At 36.3% G+C, this 20186-nt stretch overlaps 2 protein-coding genes and 1 long non-coding RNA gene across 4 annotated transcripts in view; 1 reads left to right on the top strand and 2 right to left on the bottom strand.

Moving 5' to 3' along the window:
• The window catches only part of LOC138402373 (uncharacterized), a 404494-nt gene that overhangs the window by 328895 nt on the left and 55413 nt on the right, over positions 1–20186 (bottom strand). The gene's annotated exons all lie outside the window — the stretch shown is intronic.
• On the bottom strand, positions 387–5772 carry LOC117982465 (esterase FE4-like). The gene is made up of 4 exons (XM_034968821.2): positions 5645–5772; positions 4352–4555; positions 1699–2975; positions 387–561 (listed from the first exon to the last, which is right to left on the bottom strand). Exons 2-4 carry the CDS (start codon positions 4535–4537, stop codon positions 387–389), a joined length of 1638 nt encoding a protein of 545 aa, XP_034824712.1. The 5' UTR covers positions 4538–4555; positions 5645–5772.
• On the top strand, positions 7840–10446 carry LOC117982156 (esterase FE4-like). Of its 2 annotated transcripts, none has more exons than XM_069498633.1 (3): positions 7840–7976; positions 8573–9849; positions 10243–10446. In XM_069498633.1, the coding sequence occupies exons 2-3, from the start codon at positions 8630–8632 to the stop codon at positions 10415–10417; spliced, it is 1395 nt and encodes a 464-aa protein (XP_069354734.1). In that variant the 5' UTR covers positions 7840–7976; positions 8573–8629; the 3' UTR covers positions 10418–10446. The 2 variants fall into 2 exon arrangements, with proteins under 2 accessions (XP_069354734.1, XP_034824341.1); XM_034968450.2 differs by lacking the exon at positions 7840–7976 and adding an exon at positions 7988–8339.

Genomic DNA, 20186 nt, shown 5'->3' with positions numbered 1-20186 from the left:
AAACTCTTTGATTTTCCGGGATAAAGTAGCCTATGTCACTCTCCAGATCTTTAACTATAGCCATGCAAAAAATCAGGTCAATCGGTTGCTCCATTGCGCCGTGATTGAAGGATAGACCAACAAACTAATAAACCAACAAACAAACACACTTTCGGATTTATAATATGGGTAGTCTAAATATATAAAAAGAAAAGGAGACTGACTGACTGACTGATCTATCATTGCACAGCTCAAACTACTGGACGGATCGGGCTGAAATTTGGCATGCAGATAGCTATTATGACGTAGACATTCGCTAAGAAAGGATTTTTGAATATTCAACCCCATAAGGGGGTGAAATAGGACGAAGTCGCGAGCATAAGCTAGTGATGAATAATAATAATTATTCACGTAATATCAGTCCTTCGGTATTTACTGTAGATATCTTTCCACAATCGATATCCTTCAGGACTAGGCATCGGCCCCATTTTGGACTCCCTGTCTATATACAGGAACTGCAAGTTGTCTTTAGCACTTGGCTTCCATCTGAACGGCAGATCACTCCACTCGGGTGTAGGGTTTCTGAAATAATATTGACAGATTTAACATGTTATTTGAAAACCATAGACTTCCTATAAGAAAAAAACTATATTTTGTATTTTTAACCGACTTCCAAAAAGGAGTCAGTAGTTTCGGAGATAAGATATTTAAAATTATGAAAAATAACACTACATAATGTATTTGGAACCCTGACAATGATCCTTTTTAGGGTTCCGTACCTCAAAAGGAAAAACGGAACCCTTATAGGATCACTTTGTTGTCTGTCTGTCTGTCTGTCAAGAAACCTACAGGGTACTTCCCGCTGACCTAGAATCATGAAATTTGGCAGATAGGTAGATCTTATAGTTGACATTTGGGGAAAAATCTGAAAACCGTGAATTTAGGGTTAGATCACACAAAAAAAAATTAAATTGTGGTCATGAACTAATAATTAGTATTTTCAACTTTCGAAGTGAGATAACTATATCAAGTGGGGTATCATATGAAAGGTCTTTATCTGTACATTCTAAAACAGATTTTTAATTATTTTTATGCATCATAGTTTTTGAATTATTGTTCAAAATGTCGAAAAAATACGACTGTAGTACGGAACCCTCATTGCGCGAGCCTGACTCGCACTTGGCCGGTTTATTTTATTTTATATGAGTATCACACGATACAGTTTGTTAAACTTCTTTTTTAATGTACTAATTTGCCATTCAAAACTACCCTATTTTAATGTATATAACGGGTAAATATCTACCACGATTTTTTTTTATTTATTTATCGATATTTCAACCCAATTGCACGGGTCGTGGTTGCATAATTCTACCACTGGATTCCACATACTATACTATAGTAGTAGTAGTATGTGGAATCCAGTGGTAGAGTTATGCAAACCGAGACAGCATCGTACGACATCGAAAGTTAATAGTGACGTTGTGAGTGTATTTTGCCGGACAGCTCGTGAAGGTCCAGCGAGAAGAAGAAGAAAGAGGGTAGTTCGCTACTGCCCTTGACAGCTCGAAGTTCATCTCTCGCAGCACAGCAGTCCCGTCGCGACCACGACCCGTGCAAATTGGGTTGAAATATCGACAAATAAAAACAAAAATTAATCGTTTTTCATTCAGACGTAAGAAACCTTAAAACAGCTTGAAAAACTTTGCAAAATCTGCGTACCCGTTTTTAGCAAAGTTTGTCCATAATAAGGTTAATTGTTCAATCATTTTGCGGTCATCCATACTAAAAACCATTGGGAATAAATCTCCATCGAATAAGTAAAAAACTTCGTCTCCATGAGTGGCGCCATCTTCATGCCAAAAGCCCGTGTTGAGTTTTAGAAAATTTCTCCAACCATGATAGTTAAAAACATAGTTGTATACTTTAGATTTACTTCTACTGAGCAGGTATTCTGTTTCAAAAATTGCTGGAACTTCAAAATCTAAATGGCCGAGTAATTTTGAAACGTTAAGAATCTTTTTTGAACTAATTTCATCATCACCGAAATAAAATTTGTGAATTTTTTCGGCTATCATCATCGCTTCTTTTTCAGAAGAAAAGTGCAAATCAGAAGCAAATAGATACCGTCCGTTTCTTGATTCAAGCATTTCATCACTCTGTATGGGTGCCAAAAATATTCCTTCATTGCTGGAAGTTCCGTACATAACATCTAAATCTTTAGTTTTATTCTCAAAAATCTTGTATGGTAAATCAGTTATTACCGGTTCTATCCCTGGTATATATTTTTCAACACAAGGCTTATGAATAAGCGTATTATCGTTAAACATTCCTATTGGTTTCTTTGTGTTTATCGCAATTATATCTTTGTAATCCAGTTTTGAAAAAATATCATAAAGCACTTTTGGATCTTCTGTATTATAACCAATAGTTCGAGCTAAAAGACTAGCAACCCATATAGGTTTTCTGTTGATTGACCAATGAGATACGGATGATCCACTCTGTACAATAGCTCTGTTGAAAAGACCAATAGTTGCTTCACTAGCTATTAGAAAAGAAACCGAAGTCGCTCCAGAGCTTCCTCCGAACACTGTTATATTGTCAGGGTCACCACCAAAAGCAGCAATATTTTTCTTTACCCATCTTAGAGCTGCTATTTGATCCTTTATTCCCGCGTTGCCTGGTGCTTCTTTAGTTCTTAAACAAAGAAAACCGAGCAATGCTACCCTATAATTGAATGTTACTAGAATAACATCCTTCTTGACTAAAAATCTTGGACCGTAGACTATTTTATCTGCATTTCCAAATAGAAATGCTCCTCCAAAAATGTAGACCATAACAGCTAGAGGCTTTTGGTCCTTAAGATTGACAGGAACATATACGTTTAATTTTAGACAATCTTCGGATCCCATTATTCCAAAAAATGATTTTTGTGGACACATGTGGTATCCTTCTACTGCTTTGTACACTCCCTTCCATGACGGTGGTGGTCCTGGAGCCTAGAACAGATAAGACAATAAAATCAACAATAGCATTAATTTTTTTCTTTTTTTTTTAATGAACGGCCCGTTCACACTGACACGTCCAATTTTAGCGAAAACTGTTTTATGTAGGATACGATTTAGTGGCAACAATATTCCAATGTAGGCGTTCCCACAAATATACAAAACAGATTCTGCTTTTGTTACCTGACCTTGCGACTACAAATAAAAATATTAAAAAAACCGCCTTCAAAACCACTACAAAGTAAAAAATTAACTTTTGTTTCTACACATATTATGTATGTTGAAGTCGGTGAGCTTCAAGCATTGATTTCTAGTTTCTTTTATTATGCTCGCCCGACTTCATTCATACTTACTCGTAGGTACACGTGTAGGCTTTTTAGCGTAAGTATGACCATTGCTTGGTACCTAAAATATCAATTCACCAGCAAAATTTTCCAAATCCACACGACTTAGGAGTTCTGTACCTTGCAGCATCAGAATTGAAGAGTTGGGACTTGGAATTCAATAACAAAGTATATGCACGGCATAGCATTTACAATATTATTTCACCAGGAACCGTTATTAATAATATTGCATCATCTGCAGTTCCTGAATCACTAGAGTTTGGGAGTGCTGTACCCTACATCATCAGGGATGAGGACTTGGGACTTCGAGTCCAAGCACAAAGTCGTTTTTTGGTACCTACAACATGAATTCACTATGAACCCTTCCTGAATCTTGATAACTTAGGCGGGCAGTACCTCTGCAGCATCAGGATTGAGGAGTTTAATCCAGAATTTTCTATGGGACCACCACGAAAACATCTTCTATTGATTAAAAAAAATTGCAAATCGGTCCAGAAACCTCGAAAAAATTGGTGTAGTACATACATAAAAAAACCAGCCAAGTGCGAGTCAGGCTCGCGCAATGAGGGTTCCGTACTACAGTCGTATTTTTTCGACATTTTGCAGGATAATTGAAAAACTATGATACACAAAAATAAATAAAAATCTGTTTTAGAATGCACATGTGAAGACCTTTCGTATGATACCCCACTTGATATAGTTATCTTACTTAGAAAATTGAAAATACTAATTATTAGTTCATGACCACAATTTTTTTTTTGGTGTGATGTAACCACAAATTCACGGTTTTCAGATTTTACCCCGAATGTCAGCTATAAGATCTACCTACGGTCTGCCAAATTTCATGATTCTAGGTTAACGGGAAGTACTCTGTAGGTTTCTTGACAGACCGACAGACAGACAGACAGACAGACAACAAAGTGTTCCGTTTTTCCTTTTGAGGTACGGAACCCTAAAAAACCCGAGTTGAGAACCACCTCCTTTTTGGAAGTTGGTTAAAAATAAAATTGGTCTAGGACTAGATACCTGAAATCTCGTGTTGTTATCAGACTTCGCGTATGGAATCCCGATGTATTCAAAAAACGTCCCACACCTGCTTATTTTACCGCTCAAAATCCCTTGCTCGATCGCTACCTCCGGCGCCGGCTCATCGACCAGGTTCATAACAAACAAACTAAACAACACCAATCGCTTGCCTTGTTTCATCTTCATCTTCAAATAATCGTAGAGCTGAAATCGTTTATTTTATTACTAGCAGTTGCCCGCAACTTCTTCCGCGTGAAATTTCTGGTTTCTCATGATCAGAAATTTTCCCGCTGCAAAAGGCCTCACTTACCTACTCACTCACCTTAAGGCACGGAACCCAGAATACCTAAATGCCAATTTTCATATCTCTAACTTCAAAAACATAGGATTTTCATATAACCTTAGGAGTGGATTTTCGCAAAATCTTTTTTAGGGTTCCGTACTTCAAAAGGAAAAACGGAACCCTTATTATGAATACTTTGTTGTCTGTCTGTCTGTCGGTCTGTCAAGAAACCTAGGGTACTTCCCGTTGATCTAGAATCATGAAATTTGGCAGGTAGGTATGTCTTATCGCAAACATTAGGGGAAAAATATGAAAACCGTGAATTTGTGGTTACATCACACAAAAAAATTAAATTGTGCTCGTGAACTAATAATTAGTGTTTTAAATTTTCGAAGTAAGATAACTATATCAAGCTTTATACCAAAAACAAAAAAAATTAAAAATCTACCTATTGGCAAAATGTTTGAAATACTCTTATTTATGTTTATTGAATTGATTTCAAAGAGCACCAACATTTTGTTCCACACTGTATCATTCATTGAAAATTTATTCTATCTACACTAATTCATACTAATATTATAAATGCGAAAGTGTGTCTGTCTGTCTGTCCGTCTGCCTGTCTATCTGTCTGTCTGTCTGCTAGCCTTTCACCGCCCATCCGTTCAACCGATTTTGACAAAATTTGGTACAGCGATAGATTGCATCCTGGGGAAGGACATAGGCTACTTTTTATCCCGAAAAGTTCCCACGGGATTTTAAAAAACCTAAATCCACGCGGACGAAGTCGCGGGCATCATCTAGTTAAGTATAAAGAGGAAAGATTTGTATTTTTGTACTGAATATTTGTATCATTCATTGGTGTATAAGGAACTGGTTTCAGTTCACATCTTAACACTTTGATATTGATCTCCCTCCTACAAACTCTGCTTGCTGGAGAAAGATGCATTAGAAGGTCTTTTTTAATTTTGAAAATTGTAATCAAAAATCAGTAGAAATGTATTAGTACTTACCCCCACATTTCAGTTCAGATAATTCTGATAGTGGTTTAGTTGTGGTGGGCTCGTGCGATTTTTATTTATTTATTCGTACCAAAAATTAAAGTAAAAAGTATAAAAAACCGGCCAAGTGCGTCTCTATAAGACATCTCTACCAGTACCCTTGGCAATGGGGTTTTTTAAATTTATTATAGGTATACGCTTGATCACAATCACACCTGATGGAAAGTGATGATGTGGCCTGAGATGGGACGCGTTTACCCAGAAGATGCCTATTCACTCTGCTTTTAAAGATACCCGGTTTGCGACTGTTCTAAAGTAACTTAACTTTTTATACTTATGTTATTCTATTTGAACAGAACTTTGGACCAGTCAATGCCAGCTCCACTATTTTAAATAAGCGAACATGATAATAAAGAAAACCGGCCAAGTGCGAGTCAGGCTCGCGCAATGATGGTTTCGTACTACAGTCGTATTTTTTCGACATTTTGCAGGATAATTCAAAAACTATGATACATAAAAATAAATAAAAATCTGTTTTAGAATGCACAGGTGAAGACCTTTCATATGATACTCCATTTGATATAGTAATCTTACTTAGAAAATTGAAAATACAATTATTAGTTCATGACCACAATTTAATTTTTTTTGTGTGATCTAACCCTAAATTCACGGTTTTCAGATTTTTTTCCAAATGTCAACTATAAGATCTACCTACCTGCCAAATTAAATGATTCTAGGTCAACGGGAAGTACCCTGTAGGTTTCTTGACAGACAGACAGACAGACAGACAGACAGACAGACAGACAGACAGAGAGACAGATAGACAGACAGACATACAGACAACAAAGTGATCCTATAAGGGTTCCGTTTTTCCTATTGAGGTACGGAACCCTAAAAAATGCTTGTGGATATAAATTATCATTCATTCATTATAATACCTACCTACCTGTTATATGAAGGCCTCTCCGGAAACGATTTCCAGCAAGTATAATAAAATTGATGTTGGGGGTTCCGTAATTCCGTTAGACCCCTCACAGACATCATAACTCTCGGTCGAGGTAGATAAATGTTTATAGGTACACTAGGTTATGCTCGCGACTTCGTCCGCGTGGACTACACAAATTTAAAACCCTATTTCACCCACCTAGGGGTTGAATTTTCAAAAATCCTTTCTTAGCGGATGCCTACGTCATAATAGCTATCCGCATGCCAAATTTCAGCCCGATCCGTCCAGTAGTTTGATCTGCGCGTTGATAGATCAGTCAGTGAGTCAGTCAGTCACCTTTCCCTTTTATATATTTAGACAACCGGCGCGCGCGCATCGTGGTATTGGTATCGAAGTGATAGTTGATACGATTATTTAATAGTAGCGACCCGCCCCGGCCTCGCACGGGTACCTTAGGTATTACAATTTTCATAGGGATCTCTAATTTTTTGAAAATAAAATAATTCTGGGGTAATGTAGCTTTCTACTGATGAAAGAATTTTCAAAATCGGTTCAGTAGTTCCAGAGATTACCCCCTACAAACAAACTTACAAACTTTACCTCTTTATATTATTAGCATAGATTACTTACCGAATGTTGTTAATTATCACATAAATCTAGACCTTTAAGAAATAAAAACTATGATAATGGGATGTTAAAGTATTTTATAACTGCCTTTGATTATAAATTCATAAAGTTACGTGTAATAAAACTTAATGATCAATGCAAAAGATCCGTCCAAGATCCGCCAGAAACTAACGGATATGGACAAGGATGCAGATCTTTTTAGGGTTCCGTAGTAAACAAGGATAGGAGTAATTATTGCTAACTTTGTCAAGTTAGCAATAATTGAAATTTTCCCTTACAAACTTTTTTTTTGAAAGGTTACGTAAAACGATTGAAACGTTATTTATGAAAATCAATGATTTTAAATTGGAGATATGAAAATTGGCATTCAGATATTCTGGGTTGCGTGCGTAAGGTAAGTGAGGACTTTTGCAGCGGAAAATTTCTGATCTTATGAGAAACCAGAAATTTTACGCAGACGAAGTCGCGGGCAACTGCTAGTATATAGATATAGATTAGCATGTCTGTTGGTACTTTTACATTTATCGACAATGATTCATTTCATATAGATAAGTGACACAAGCAAGGTTACGTTACGTCATTACTTTAGTTCATTACCACGACGCGCGGGCGTCGGTCGTGTGTAAAACGTATTCAAGGCCATGGCCCATGTGTTCCGACTCGGCGATTGTATCGATGTTACATCTTTATATCGACACTCTTTTTTACGTTTGATATACAACTAGGTATCCATATTATACAAAAAGTGTTAAGGTGATAAGTGATATATAGGTAGTCCTTTTAAGTAAATCTATGCACATAATTATTTTAATAAAAATTACAAAATAAAGTTTAAATTATTGTTTATGAATCTATTAAGTATTTCTTTGGAACTTTGGACTACATTAAATTAATGAGTAAAATAAATAGATAATTTTCGACTGTTATTTTTATTATTATTATTAAAAGATGATGATGAAATATGGCAAGAGGCTGGTGTTGTTTAGTTTGTTTGTTATGAACCTGGTCGATGAGCCGGCACCAGAGGTAGCGATCGAGCAAGGGATTTTGAGCGGTATTATAAGCAGGTGTGGGACGTATTTTGAATACATTGGGATACCATACGCGAAGTCCGATAACAACACGCGATTCCAGGTATATAGACCTACTTAATTTCGTAATTAATTGTATTAGATAAAGATGATATAATATTTATTTCTATATCTCTCATATAAACTAGTTCAAGAGTAGGAAAACAAAACATTGCAAATTTTCATAACGTAGGTAGGTACCTACTATATAACAGTCTAACCTACAACTTTATCTTATCTATCTACCTCAAAATTATGAATGTTGTTAAGTAATTTTAAAGTCTTTATCTGTTCTAGGCTCCAGGACCACCACCGTCATGGAAGGGAGTGTACAAAGCAGTAGAAGGATACCACATGTGTCCACAGGAAACACTATTTGGAATAATGGGCTCCGAAGACTGCCTCAAACTAAACGTATACGTACCGGTCAATCCTAAGAGCAAAAAACCTCTAGCTGTTATGGTTTACATCTATGGTGGGGCATTTGTATTTGGAAGTGCAGGAAAAACTATTTATGGTCCAAGGTTTTTAGTCAAGAAGGACGTCATTCTAGTAATCTTTAATTATAGGGTTGCATTGCTTGGTTTTCTTTGTTTAAGAACTAAGGAAGCGCCAGGGAATGCGGGGATAAAGGATCAAATAGCAGCTCTAAGATGGGTAAAGAAAAATATTGCTGCTTTTGGTGGTGACCCTGACAATGTAACAGTGTTTGGATCTAGCGCAGGGGCTGTCTCAATCTCCATTTTAATAGCTAGTGAGGCAACTAACGGTCTTTTTAACAGAGCTATTGTTCAGAGTGGATCATCAATATCAAACTGGTCAATAAATAGAAAACCTATATGGATCGCTAGTCTTCTAGCTCAAACTATTGGTTATGATACAGAAGATCCAAAAAAGCTCTACGATATTTTTTCAAAAATGGATTACAAAGATATAATTGCGATAAAGGCAAAGAAACCAATGGACATCTTTTATGATACCGGGCTTATTCATTTGCCTTGTGTTGAAAAATATATACCAGGGATAGAACCGGTTATTACTGATTTGCCATACAAGATTTTTGAGAATAATACTAAAGATATAGATGTTATTTACGGAACTGCCAGCAATGAAGGAATATTCTTGGCACCCACGGAGACAGAAGAAATGCTTGAATCAAGAAACGAACGGTATCTGTTCGCTTCTGATTTGCACTTTTCATCTGAAAAGGAAGCGATGATGATAGCCAAAAAAGTTCAGAAATTTTATTTCGGCGATGATGAAATTAGTATAACAAAAGTTCTTAACGTTTCAAAATTATACTCCCAGTTATATTTTGAAATTCCAGCGATTTTTGAAACCGAATACCTGCTCAGTAGAAGGAAATCTAAAGTGTATAACTACATTTTTAACTATCATGGTTGGAGGAATATACTAAAGATGACCAGTGGCTTTTGGTATGAAGATGGCGCCACTCATGGAGACGATATCTTTTATTTATTCAATGGAGACTTGTTCCCAGTAGTTATCAGTATAGATGATTGGAAAATGATTGATCAAATAACCTCACTATGGACAAACTTTGCTAAATACGGGTAGGAACTAAAATTTCTAAAGTTTTCCAACTTTTTTCTTATGGAAAAAAATATTATTAGTTATTGATCAGACTTATTTTGAAATTAAATAAAAATATTTTACACTACAAACACTGAGTAAAAGATTTGTTAATTATTGCTTAATAGGCTAGCGTTTGACGACAATCATGTTTAAGAAAGCAATTATGAGGTCTAGATTGGAGCGCGCATGCTTCGAAGATGCCTATTGAGTCTTGCTTTGAAGGTTTAAAATTCCTAGGATTGTGAACAATATGACATACTTATACATATTCTATAAAGTTCTTCAGATGTTTAGAGATGGAGAATAGAAATCTTATTGTTAAAACTAAAAGTTGTTATGGTTTTGTTATATTATTTATTTTAATATTTCAGGAACCCTACACCCGAGTCAACTGATCTGCCGTTCAGATGGAAGCCAAGTGCTAAAGACAACTTGCAGTTCCTGTATATAGACAGGGAGTCCAAAATGGGGCCGATGCCTTGTCCTGAAGGATATCGATTGTGGAAGGATATCTACAGTAAATACCGAAAGACTGATATTACGTGAATAATAAATTATACGCAGCTACATTGAGACTAATTTTTGTTCTCTAGTTCCTCCAACTCCAAAGTTCTAGTCCTAATATCCTAATCCTAATCCTAATAATACTATAGATATGAAAGTGTGGATGTTTGGATGTTTGTTATCCAATCACGCAAAAACTTCTGGACGGATTTGGATGAAATTTGGATTGGAGAGATTATACCCTGGATTAACACATAGGCTACTTTTTATCCCGGAAAATCAAAGAGTTCAAGATTTTGAAAAATGTAAATCCACGCGTACGAAGTCGCGGGCATCAGCTAGTAAAGTTATAAATAAAAGCTTATAAAAAGTTTATTTTTTTAATTAAGCTATGGATAACATTATCTGAATATTATAATTATTAAGGTGACTTGAGGTAATAAAGATTATACTAGATTACCTACTAGAAGCTTGAAAATAATTTTTAATGTTCGATTTAATTATTTGTTTTTAATTATAACCAATTACCTATAAACCACGGCATGCTGAATTATCTACACTACATAGTTACTATGCACTTTTATCTATTTTATTTTAATATTGTTTTGCTATTAATTTTTATGTGCAAAATATAATTTCTGTTTTATCTCTATGGCTGGTATCACCTATGATAATTTCCAACTCTGTAGCAAGATAGGGCAAAACAACACGAATTCTCCGGAGGTAGCTTAAGTTTTCTCATTACTTACGGGCGCAACTTTGTTGGAAATAAATTATAGTGTGCTGCAGATTCCTTACCATATCTATACTTACATAATATCTATTATCATATAAAAAAGGTAGATCTTAGATCGATCTAAAAATTTATGCTTAATATTTTTTATTATTTCCATATCTTATTTAGGGCTATAGATAGAATTAAAAGATCAAATATTAGCAGGGTACTTACTCGTAGTTACTACAATTTTCTTTAAATGCACTGACTATAGGTTAAATCGATTCACATTACCCTAATCGTATAAAACAGTAATGTGATTGTGATCATATTATCGACACGAAGCTTTTTGAAAATTGCTATTAGAATGTAAAGGATTATTTAAACGATAAGCAAGCTTGGGAATGAATTGCTTAACGGCTTGTGATAGTTCAAATAAGTTTCAAACATTTTGTAAAGTGGTGATAATAAAAAGAATACCCGGCTGAGTTTGTTGTGGGCTCTTCTCAGACCTGGGCGCGTTTGGAACTCTCGTAGCTTTAGTTTTAAGTTTGCGTAATAATTATCACCACTATATCTTAGATATCCAACATCTGACCATCAAAAAGAGTTATTTATTACCTATTTTGAATAAATCATTTGACTTTGACTTTGACTTTGAATATACATATTTTTCTACTTTACTTGATTATGGAATTGTCTGCATGTTTCTGACCTTAGATAATGGTAAATAAGAAAAAAAACAGAGAAATAAGTATCAAGTTTCATATCATGAATAGGGCCTTGAACTGTGGTAATAAAATGATGTGATTTTTTTGTATAGGAGTAGTTTATGGGGCTAGAATTAATTATTAAAGAAAATAATTAAAAAAGTCACGATTTTCAATTATTTTTAACATAATAATTACTAACGTCACGCTGTACGGAAAGTGAATAATGACGTCACAATCCGTAAACGACAAATATTTTTTAATTTTGTAACATAAAACAGAATATTTTTTTAATATTTTTATGTTATAATATTGAAAAATATTTGTCGTTTACGTATTGTGACGTCATTAATCGCTTTCCATTGCAGCGTGACGTTAATAATTAGTTATGTTAAAAATAAATAAAAATCATGGTTTTTTAAATTATTCTCTTTAATAATGAATTCGAGTCCCATAAATTACCACTATACAAAAATCCCATCGTTCTATTACTAAAGTCCTATTGTATGAGTATTAAGCCCGACTAATTCTAGGTTGTTAGTTATATTTATTTACAATACCACGGATTTAATTAATTAATATTTTAATTTAATGACTTCATTTCTTCTCTAGTAATGTGTACACAAATCTGTTAAGTATCCCATTATTCCTGAGTGAATTGAGATTTCAAGATCGAGGTCAATAAGAAAGTCTTCGTTCATATTAAAGATCGATCAGAGGCAATCTTACAAGTCTTTGATAAGTTCGATAATTTGACAGGCGACGTCGATTGGGCTTCCAATATTCGACATGATACGAATTAAGTTTCTATTAAGTTACACTGATGTTTCTTTTATCTCTTTATAATAATAACTAGCTTATGCTCGCGACTTTCTCCGCGTGGACTATATAAATTTCAAACCCCCATATTTTAACCCACTTAGGGGTGGAATTTCAAAAAATCATTTCTTAATGGATACCTACTCTTTACAAAGAACACACCCTCCAAGTTTTATGTCTCTAGAACCAGCGGCTTAAGTTGGGCGTTGATACATAAGTCAGTCAGTCAGTCAGTCAGAACTTTGAATTTTATATATACAGATTTAACTCAAAGGTGCGTACTGACTAAGAACATTTACATATTCACTATCATCATTATGATCAACTCATTGCCAACTCTACTGAGAAAGGATCTCCTCACAGAATATTGGCAGACATCCCACCTTTGAGAGCATTATGGAGAACTCTCAGGCATGCGGGTTTCTTCTCCTGTTTTCCTTCACCATTAAACCATTTGATATGTAACTGCCTTAGATGCACATAACTCCGAAGAGTTAAAGTCCGAGTGAATGCCGCGTCGTAGGCGGGGCATTGACCCGAGTTTTGCACGCCAGACATTGCGGGTTTGAAAAAATACTAAATCACTAAAACTAAAAAATGAGCCAAATAGTTATTGCTATTGGATTTTGTTTTGGTAGTATACCAATAACGCTAAGTTTTTGCTAGCGTTCTGGTTACACCCTGTACATAAATTAATGTCAGGACCCGCATTTTCGTTTTCTGGTTAAAAATAAAAACAGATGTCGATATCAGGGAGATAGAATTATTGCCTAGATCCCCAAAAAGTGGTCTTAGGGAATTTACTTCTTTACCTACTATGTATTAACTATGCTATGGATAAATAAGTGAAAGTAATACAATTTTATGAAATTTATATTATCAAGCACTCTCTTCGGTACTAAAGTGTAAAGTTAATGATGGAGTTGGTCCAAGTCAAAGAATTTTAACGTTAAAACGCGTTTTTGATCCGATCACATCTTAGTAAAACCTCTACATTAAATCTCATCTAAATATTACTCTTGAAAACGTAATTCAAAATGGAAGTATTTCCTACCTACCTACATGGACACGTATACGGAATATAGAAAAGGATAAAACTAAGAAAACGCAATTTTTTTAAAAATCAGATACAAGCTAGCCCTTGACTGCAATCTCACCTGGTGGTTAAGTGATGATGCAATCTAAGATGGGTCTATATACATATGCATATAAATATCAGTCTGAATAGAATAAGTTAAGAAAGGTAAGGCTTTAGCTTAAAAATCATGATCAGTACTTCACGCCGCGCCAACTGATCACTCTGTACCAAGCCTAAGTCAGGTCGTGCATAGAGTACTGCAGTCACCTCTTCGATGGCTCCGCTAAGTACCAACTAGCGGCTCTTTTTTTTTTTTTTTATTTAGATACAAGTTAGCCCTTGACTGCAATCTCACCTGGTGGTAAGTGATGATGCAGTCTAAGATGATAGCGGGCTAACCTGGAAGGGGTATGGCAGTTTTTATTAAACCCATACCCCTTTGGTTTCTACACGGCATCGTACCGGAACGTTAAATCGCTTGGCGGCACGGCTTTGCCGGTAGGGTGGTAACTAGCCACGGCCGAAGCCTCCCACCAGATCAGACCAGAAATTTAGAAATTATAAAATTCCAAACCCCTGCCAGGAATCGAACCCGGGACCTCCCACTATTAAGACCACAGCGCTCACCACTGCGCCAGGGAGGTCGTCAAAATGTCGACCTGTCGTCTGCATGCTGTTGATCGTTGAGCTAGGAGACTCATAGGCGAAGACTCCCCTTTACTGGCGAAACTACAAAGTCTCGATCTCCGCCGCAAGGTCGCCGGCTTATCGGTGTTTTATAGGATGTATTTCGGAGAGTGTGCTCAGGCACTTTTCAATCTTGTCCCCCCCTTCACCATTTTACCACCGAGCCGCAAGACGTAGGGCGAGTTTCCATCCTTATGTCATCGACATTTCATGTACAATCACGAAACGTTTTGCGTCATCATTCCTCATACGTATGGCTAAGGTTTGGAATACTCTTCCCAATATGTGTTTCCTACCAAATACAACCCGGGTATCTTTAAAACAAGAGTGAATAGGCATTCTAGGTAAACGCGTCCCATTTTAGGCCACATCATCACTTACCATCTGGTGTGATTGTGGTCAAGCGTATACCTATAATGTTTTTTTTTTTAAAGAAATCACAGTATAAAAAATCTATTTCATGACAATCTAAAATGAAAAAGGTCAACAAAAAATAAAAAATGCCGTGTTAAGCTATACAAAGTCTACGATAACCATGTCGGCGGATTGCCAGCGAAACAGCCTAGCTGTCCTGCGCGGAAATGCAGCCAGTATTCTTGGCATCATTCCACGCGGGTATGATTTGTATAGTAATTAGATAAGGCTAACTTTAAGTTTTATAGTAATACTAGATAATGGCTGCGACTGCGTCCGCTTAGATTTAGGTTTTCATAAATCCCGCGGGAACTCTTTGATTTTCCGGGATCAAAAGTTGCCTATGTCCTTCCCGGGATGCCAGCTATCTCTACACCAAATTTCGTCAAAATCGGTTGAACAGATGAGCCGTGAAAGGCTAGCAGACAGACGCACTTTCGCATTAATAATATTAGTATGGATTTTCAGTCTACAAGAAAATCAATTATTTAGCACCTAGCGTTTTTATTTTGTACCAAATCCTTTTTCAGATCCAAGTTTGAAACTAAAACGTCCCAGGTCATGAATTTTAGACTAGCGCGACCATCCGAGGTGGTCTTACTTTTACTTGATCATATAAAATTTGATGATAAGTGATTCTGTTTAAAATTTAAAACTACCTATAATTTTTTGCTTAATCTATATAATATAAGGAAAAGGTGGCTGACTGACTGATCTATTAACGTACAGCTCAAACTACTAGACGGATCGGGCTGTGGCATACAGGTAGATATTATGCCGTAGGCACCCGCTAAGAAATTATTTTTGAAAATTCAACCCCTAAAGGGGTGAAATAGGGGTTTTGAAATTTGTGTAGTCCACGCGGACGAAGTCGCGAGCACAAGCTAGTTATTTTCATAAATTTATGAATGATTTATATGACTAGGTCAGTCTTAAAGTCGTTTCAATAATGAAAATTATTGTTCGTATGTTTGTTACCTAGAGGTTTGCGTGGCAAAATGTCGCGAGATTTCTTTCAATAGGTGGCGCGTGAATTGTAATTCGAAAAACTGCATTGAAACAAAAAGAAAAAAAGCCTTATTTTCCAATTTGTGCCACACATCACATCTTACAACTAAGGGCTGGTTATTCCGACGCTTTTTTGACCTGAGCATTAAGCGCAACGTGCAAAGAAGTTTCAAACAAAAGAAGCGCCGGAACAGACAGTCATGTGTGGCACAACACAAACATTTTTAAAAACCAAAATCCACGCAGACGATTTCGCGGGTATCAGCTAGTCATATATAATATTATCGGCTATTAGTTCACACTGAGTCAGAGATAATATATAACAATATTATCTCTGACGGAGTTGCAATAACTCAAAAAAATGCAAGAAAGATTTGTGAAATTCGCAAGAACTTGGCCGGATATTTCTTTATTGATGGAGCACCATAAATCTATCCCATTGAATCGAACGCGAACACAAAAACGAACATTATCTTTCATCATAATTTTAATCTAACAAAGTTTATCTGATAATTTATCGTCTGTATTCATCTCGGAAATGCGAGAGCCGGCCATTGATATAAAACAAAGAGATACACAGAGCCACAGAATTGATATGCCTCATGTTTCAGTATGACTGTGATGTGTACCTATAGGCAGTGGCGTGCAGCTCATAGAGGTATAAAAGCACTGCTTACCTAAGAAATAGTTACCCTAGTTGAAATAGCTTAATGCTCAATGTAAATAGGTACCTTCCTAAATACTGCTTACCCTGGCTTTGAACCCTGTGCACGCCACTGCCTATAGGTACTTTGAGCATAATTCAATGTTCCCCTTTCATAAAGCCCTTTCACCCCACTTGGTATAGTTATCTTACTTAAAAGTTGAAAATACTAATAATTTGTTCATGAACACATTTAATTTTTTTTTGGTGATATAACCACAAATTCACGGTTTTCGGATTTATGTATCATGATTCTAGGTCAACGGGAAGTACGCTATAGGTTTTCTTGACAGACACGATAGACAGACAGACAGACGGAAAGACGGATAGACGGACAGACAGACAAACAGACAACAAAGTGAACTTATAAGTGTTCCGTGTTTCCTTTTGAGGGACTTTTTTTGGAACTCTACGTATGTATTTACTTTAGGTAGACGCAACTTTGATTCTACATTGATATGATATCAGTAGTAACAGTCCTCTGGCAGTGAGATTCTGTCACCATCGCTTATCAGTTCGGGTGCAGAGTTTTATTTGAGAAAGGACATTTTTCTTGCTCTCAGGTATTTGTGTCCCCACATCTCCACTCAGAATGGGTTAAGGCCACAGTCCACCACTCTGGCCAAGTGCAGGCAGACTTCACACGCGTGTGAAGAACGCTCAGACATGCAGTACCCGTAGTACAAGCTTTTACGTCTCACCAAACCAAACCAAATTCGAGAGTCGAAATACTTCCGCGTTACAGTAAAATGGACCTAAACAGCCTTGAATTGAAGTCAAATATTCAATGCCACTGATTTTAATTTTGCAATGTTTCCGCTTGGAGCGCTGGCTGTAGAAGTGTAGACAAACTTGAGCTTTAAAATAAGGCATTTAAGAAGTTTACTGTACCCGTAGTACAAGATTTTACGTCTAACCAAACGAAACCAAATTCGAGAGTCGAAATATTTCCGCGTTACAGTAAAATGGACCTAAACAGCTATTGAATTGAAGTCAAATATTCAATGCCACTGATTTTAATTTCGCAATGTTTCCACTTGGAGCGCTGGCTGTAGAAGTGTAGACAAACTTGAGCTTTAAAATAAGGCATTTAAGAAGTTTACTGTAACGCGGAAGTATTTCGACTCTCGAATTTGGTTTAGTTTGGTGAGACGTAAAATTTTGTACTACGGGTACAGGTTTCGACTTGTAATGTTTTCTTTCACCGTCATACCAAGTGATATTTACATACCTAACTTCGAAAAGTAAGAGGTACCCGACCTTAACCACCCTAAATAAGAAGCCGACGTCTTAGTGTCTTTGCTCAGACTTAAGATTGAGTTAAAACGAGACAGATTTATGTGAGAGATATAGCACTGTCTCGTTTAAACTCTGTCCTAAGTCTGAGCTAAGTCACACTGCGCTCTATAGTTCTCACCTTTACTCTTAAATACTAGGCTCACAAGGCTTTCAAGTACCTAAACTAAGCATATCGGCTTGCCTGTAAGTCTGTCAGCTTACTTTAAGCTCACTTTAGGTAGACGCGACTGTGTTTCTTTGTTGATATGATATCAGTAGTAACAGTCCTCTGGCAGTGAGATTCTGTCACCATCGCTTATCAGTTCGGTGCAGAGTTTCATTAGAGAAGGGACATTTTTCTCTCTCAGGTGTTTGCGCGCGATCAGCGTTCGATAAGAAATACTTATCTCTCTCGTAACTCAATCGGATGTTGCTATGCGACTTTCAAATCAATTTGTACTCGTTAATTTTACTATAGATTGATAAATGCGGAAAGATCTGGGAGCCCACCGCAATCAGTACCCTTATTATAAATGCGAAAGTGTGTTTGTTTGTTGATTTGTTGGTTTGTCCTTCAATCACGTCGCAACGGTGCAACGGATTGACGTGATTTTTTGCATGTATATAGATACAGACCTGGAGAGTGACATAGTCTACTTTTTATCCCGGAAAATGAAAGAGTTCCCACGGGATTTTTAAAAACCTAATCAGGCTCAGAATTCATAATAGGGCTGGTAATGATAACCTCAATAGCTCAACCGGTACAGGAGTGGACTGAAAACCGAAAGGTCGACGGTTCAAACCCCGCCCGTTGCATTATTGTCGTACCTACTCCTAGCACAAGCCTGACGCTTAGTTGGAGAGGAAAGGGGAATATTAGTCATTTAACATGGCTAATATTCTAAAAAAAAAATGAGTCGATTATGATGATGATTACCATAATGCAAGGTTGTTATTTTATTGTTAGCAAAAAGACGCAACACTCGTCAGCCGACAGAGGCGCAGGTGTGGCCCGAGCATTCCAATCATGGAATGGAAATTAGACCAACTTTCCCTCTCCGTGACGACTATCTCGATGATACATTTTACAATTTTAAGGGTTCCGTACCGCAAAAGGAAAAAGGTACCCTTATCACTTTGTTGTCTGTCTGTCCGTCTGTCGACAAAACCTATAGGGTACTTCCCGCTGAACAAGAATCACAAAATTTGGCAGATAGGTATGTTTCATAGCACAAGTAAAGGAATAAATCCTTAAACCGTGATTTGTGGTTACATCACATAAGAAAAAAACAAAATGTCTTTATGAACGAATAATAATTAGTAGGTACTTTCAAAGTAAGATTAATATACCAAGTGGGGTCTCACATGAAAGGGCTTTACTTGTACGTTCTAAAACATTTATTGATTTTTATTTATTTTTATGTATACCTAGTAGTTTTTGATTTATCGTGCAAAATGTCGAAAAAATACGACTGCAGTACGGAACCCTCGGTGCACGAGCTTAACTCGCAATCGGCCGGTTTTATTGTAATAATTTTTATAACTATTTAAATAGGTACCTACATAAGGTAGGTACTTTGTATTTAGTGTAAGGGTCCTCTGCCAAAATTATTCTTTGTTGCCCGCGCAAAACTTTGCAAAATAACCTGATTAGTGCATAACTAATAGGCTATACATTAAGCCTACTTTCTAGCACTAAGAAAACTCTTTAAATAATAAACGAGGCTGCCTAACTTCGCGTGCTACCGACACTCTACCGCGTTAAAGTCGTTCTACGCTTAAAAAGTTGCAACTTCAGAACGGTCTCATCTTCGAAAAACATTCATTTTAATTTCAACCTCACGTTTTTAAACTTAGAGTTCTATTTACAACATCTCTATATAGAAAAGGATAAAACTTCTGTATGATCCCATCTTAAAACTATGTGCATCCGAATTACAACCTTATTGTGTACAGATTAGAGATGTAATTTGAAAATGATGCGTTGAAAGGGTTTGATACGCCAGGCTCTGAATTAGGTATGTGCTAAGAGCTTATTTCAGTTTATAGGGATACCTTACCTGTTACTACATTTGGTTAGTAAGCGACTTAATAATTATGCAACGAATGACTGGAGGATAACTAAAATAATTGTAAAGACCTGCTTTTTGAAAAATTGTATTTTTTTTACGTTCCAATTAGGTAAAAAACCGGCTAAGTGCGAGTCAAGCTCGCGCAATGAGGGTTCCGTACTTCAATCGTATTTTTTAGACATTTTGCGATAATTCAAAAATATAAAATGATAAAAATCTGTTTTAGAATGTACAGGTAAAGACCTTTCATATTACACCTCACTTGATATAGTTATCTCACTTCGAAAGTTGAAAATTCTAATTATTAGTTCATGACCATAATTTAAT

The sequence above is a fragment of the Maniola hyperantus genome, chromosome 5 (genome assembly GCF_902806685.2).
Source record: "Maniola hyperantus chromosome 5, iAphHyp1.2, whole genome shotgun sequence".
In the NCBI taxonomy this organism is placed as follows: Eukaryota; Metazoa; Arthropoda; class Insecta; order Lepidoptera; family Nymphalidae; genus Maniola; species Maniola hyperantus.
The sequence above is the reverse complement of the archived record's forward strand: the minus strand, read 5'-3'. Positions and strand labels throughout refer to the sequence as shown.

Coding starts and splice junctions, on each gene's coding strand:
- LOC117982465 (XM_034968821.2), bottom strand. CDS start 4,537: ATGAAGATGAAACAAGGCAAGCGATTGGTGTTGTTTAGTTTGTTTGTT. Junction 2,976..4,351: donor ATAACAACACGAGATTTCAG/GTATCTAGTCCT, acceptor TATCTGTTCTAG/GCTCCAGGACCACCACCGTC. Junction 562..1,698: donor ACAAACTTTGCTAAAAACGG/GTACGCAGATTT, acceptor ATATTATTTCAG/AAACCCTACACCCGAGTGGA.
- LOC117982156 (XM_034968450.2), top strand. CDS start 8,154: ATGATGATGAAATATGGCAAGAGGCTGGTGTTGTTTAGTTTGTTTGTT. Junction 8,340..8,572: donor ATAACAACACGCGATTCCAG/GTATATAGACCT, acceptor TATCTGTTCTAG/GCTCCAGGACCACCACCGTC. Junction 9,850..10,242: donor ACAAACTTTGCTAAATACGG/GTAGGAACTAAA, acceptor TTAATATTTCAG/GAACCCTACACCCGAGTCAA.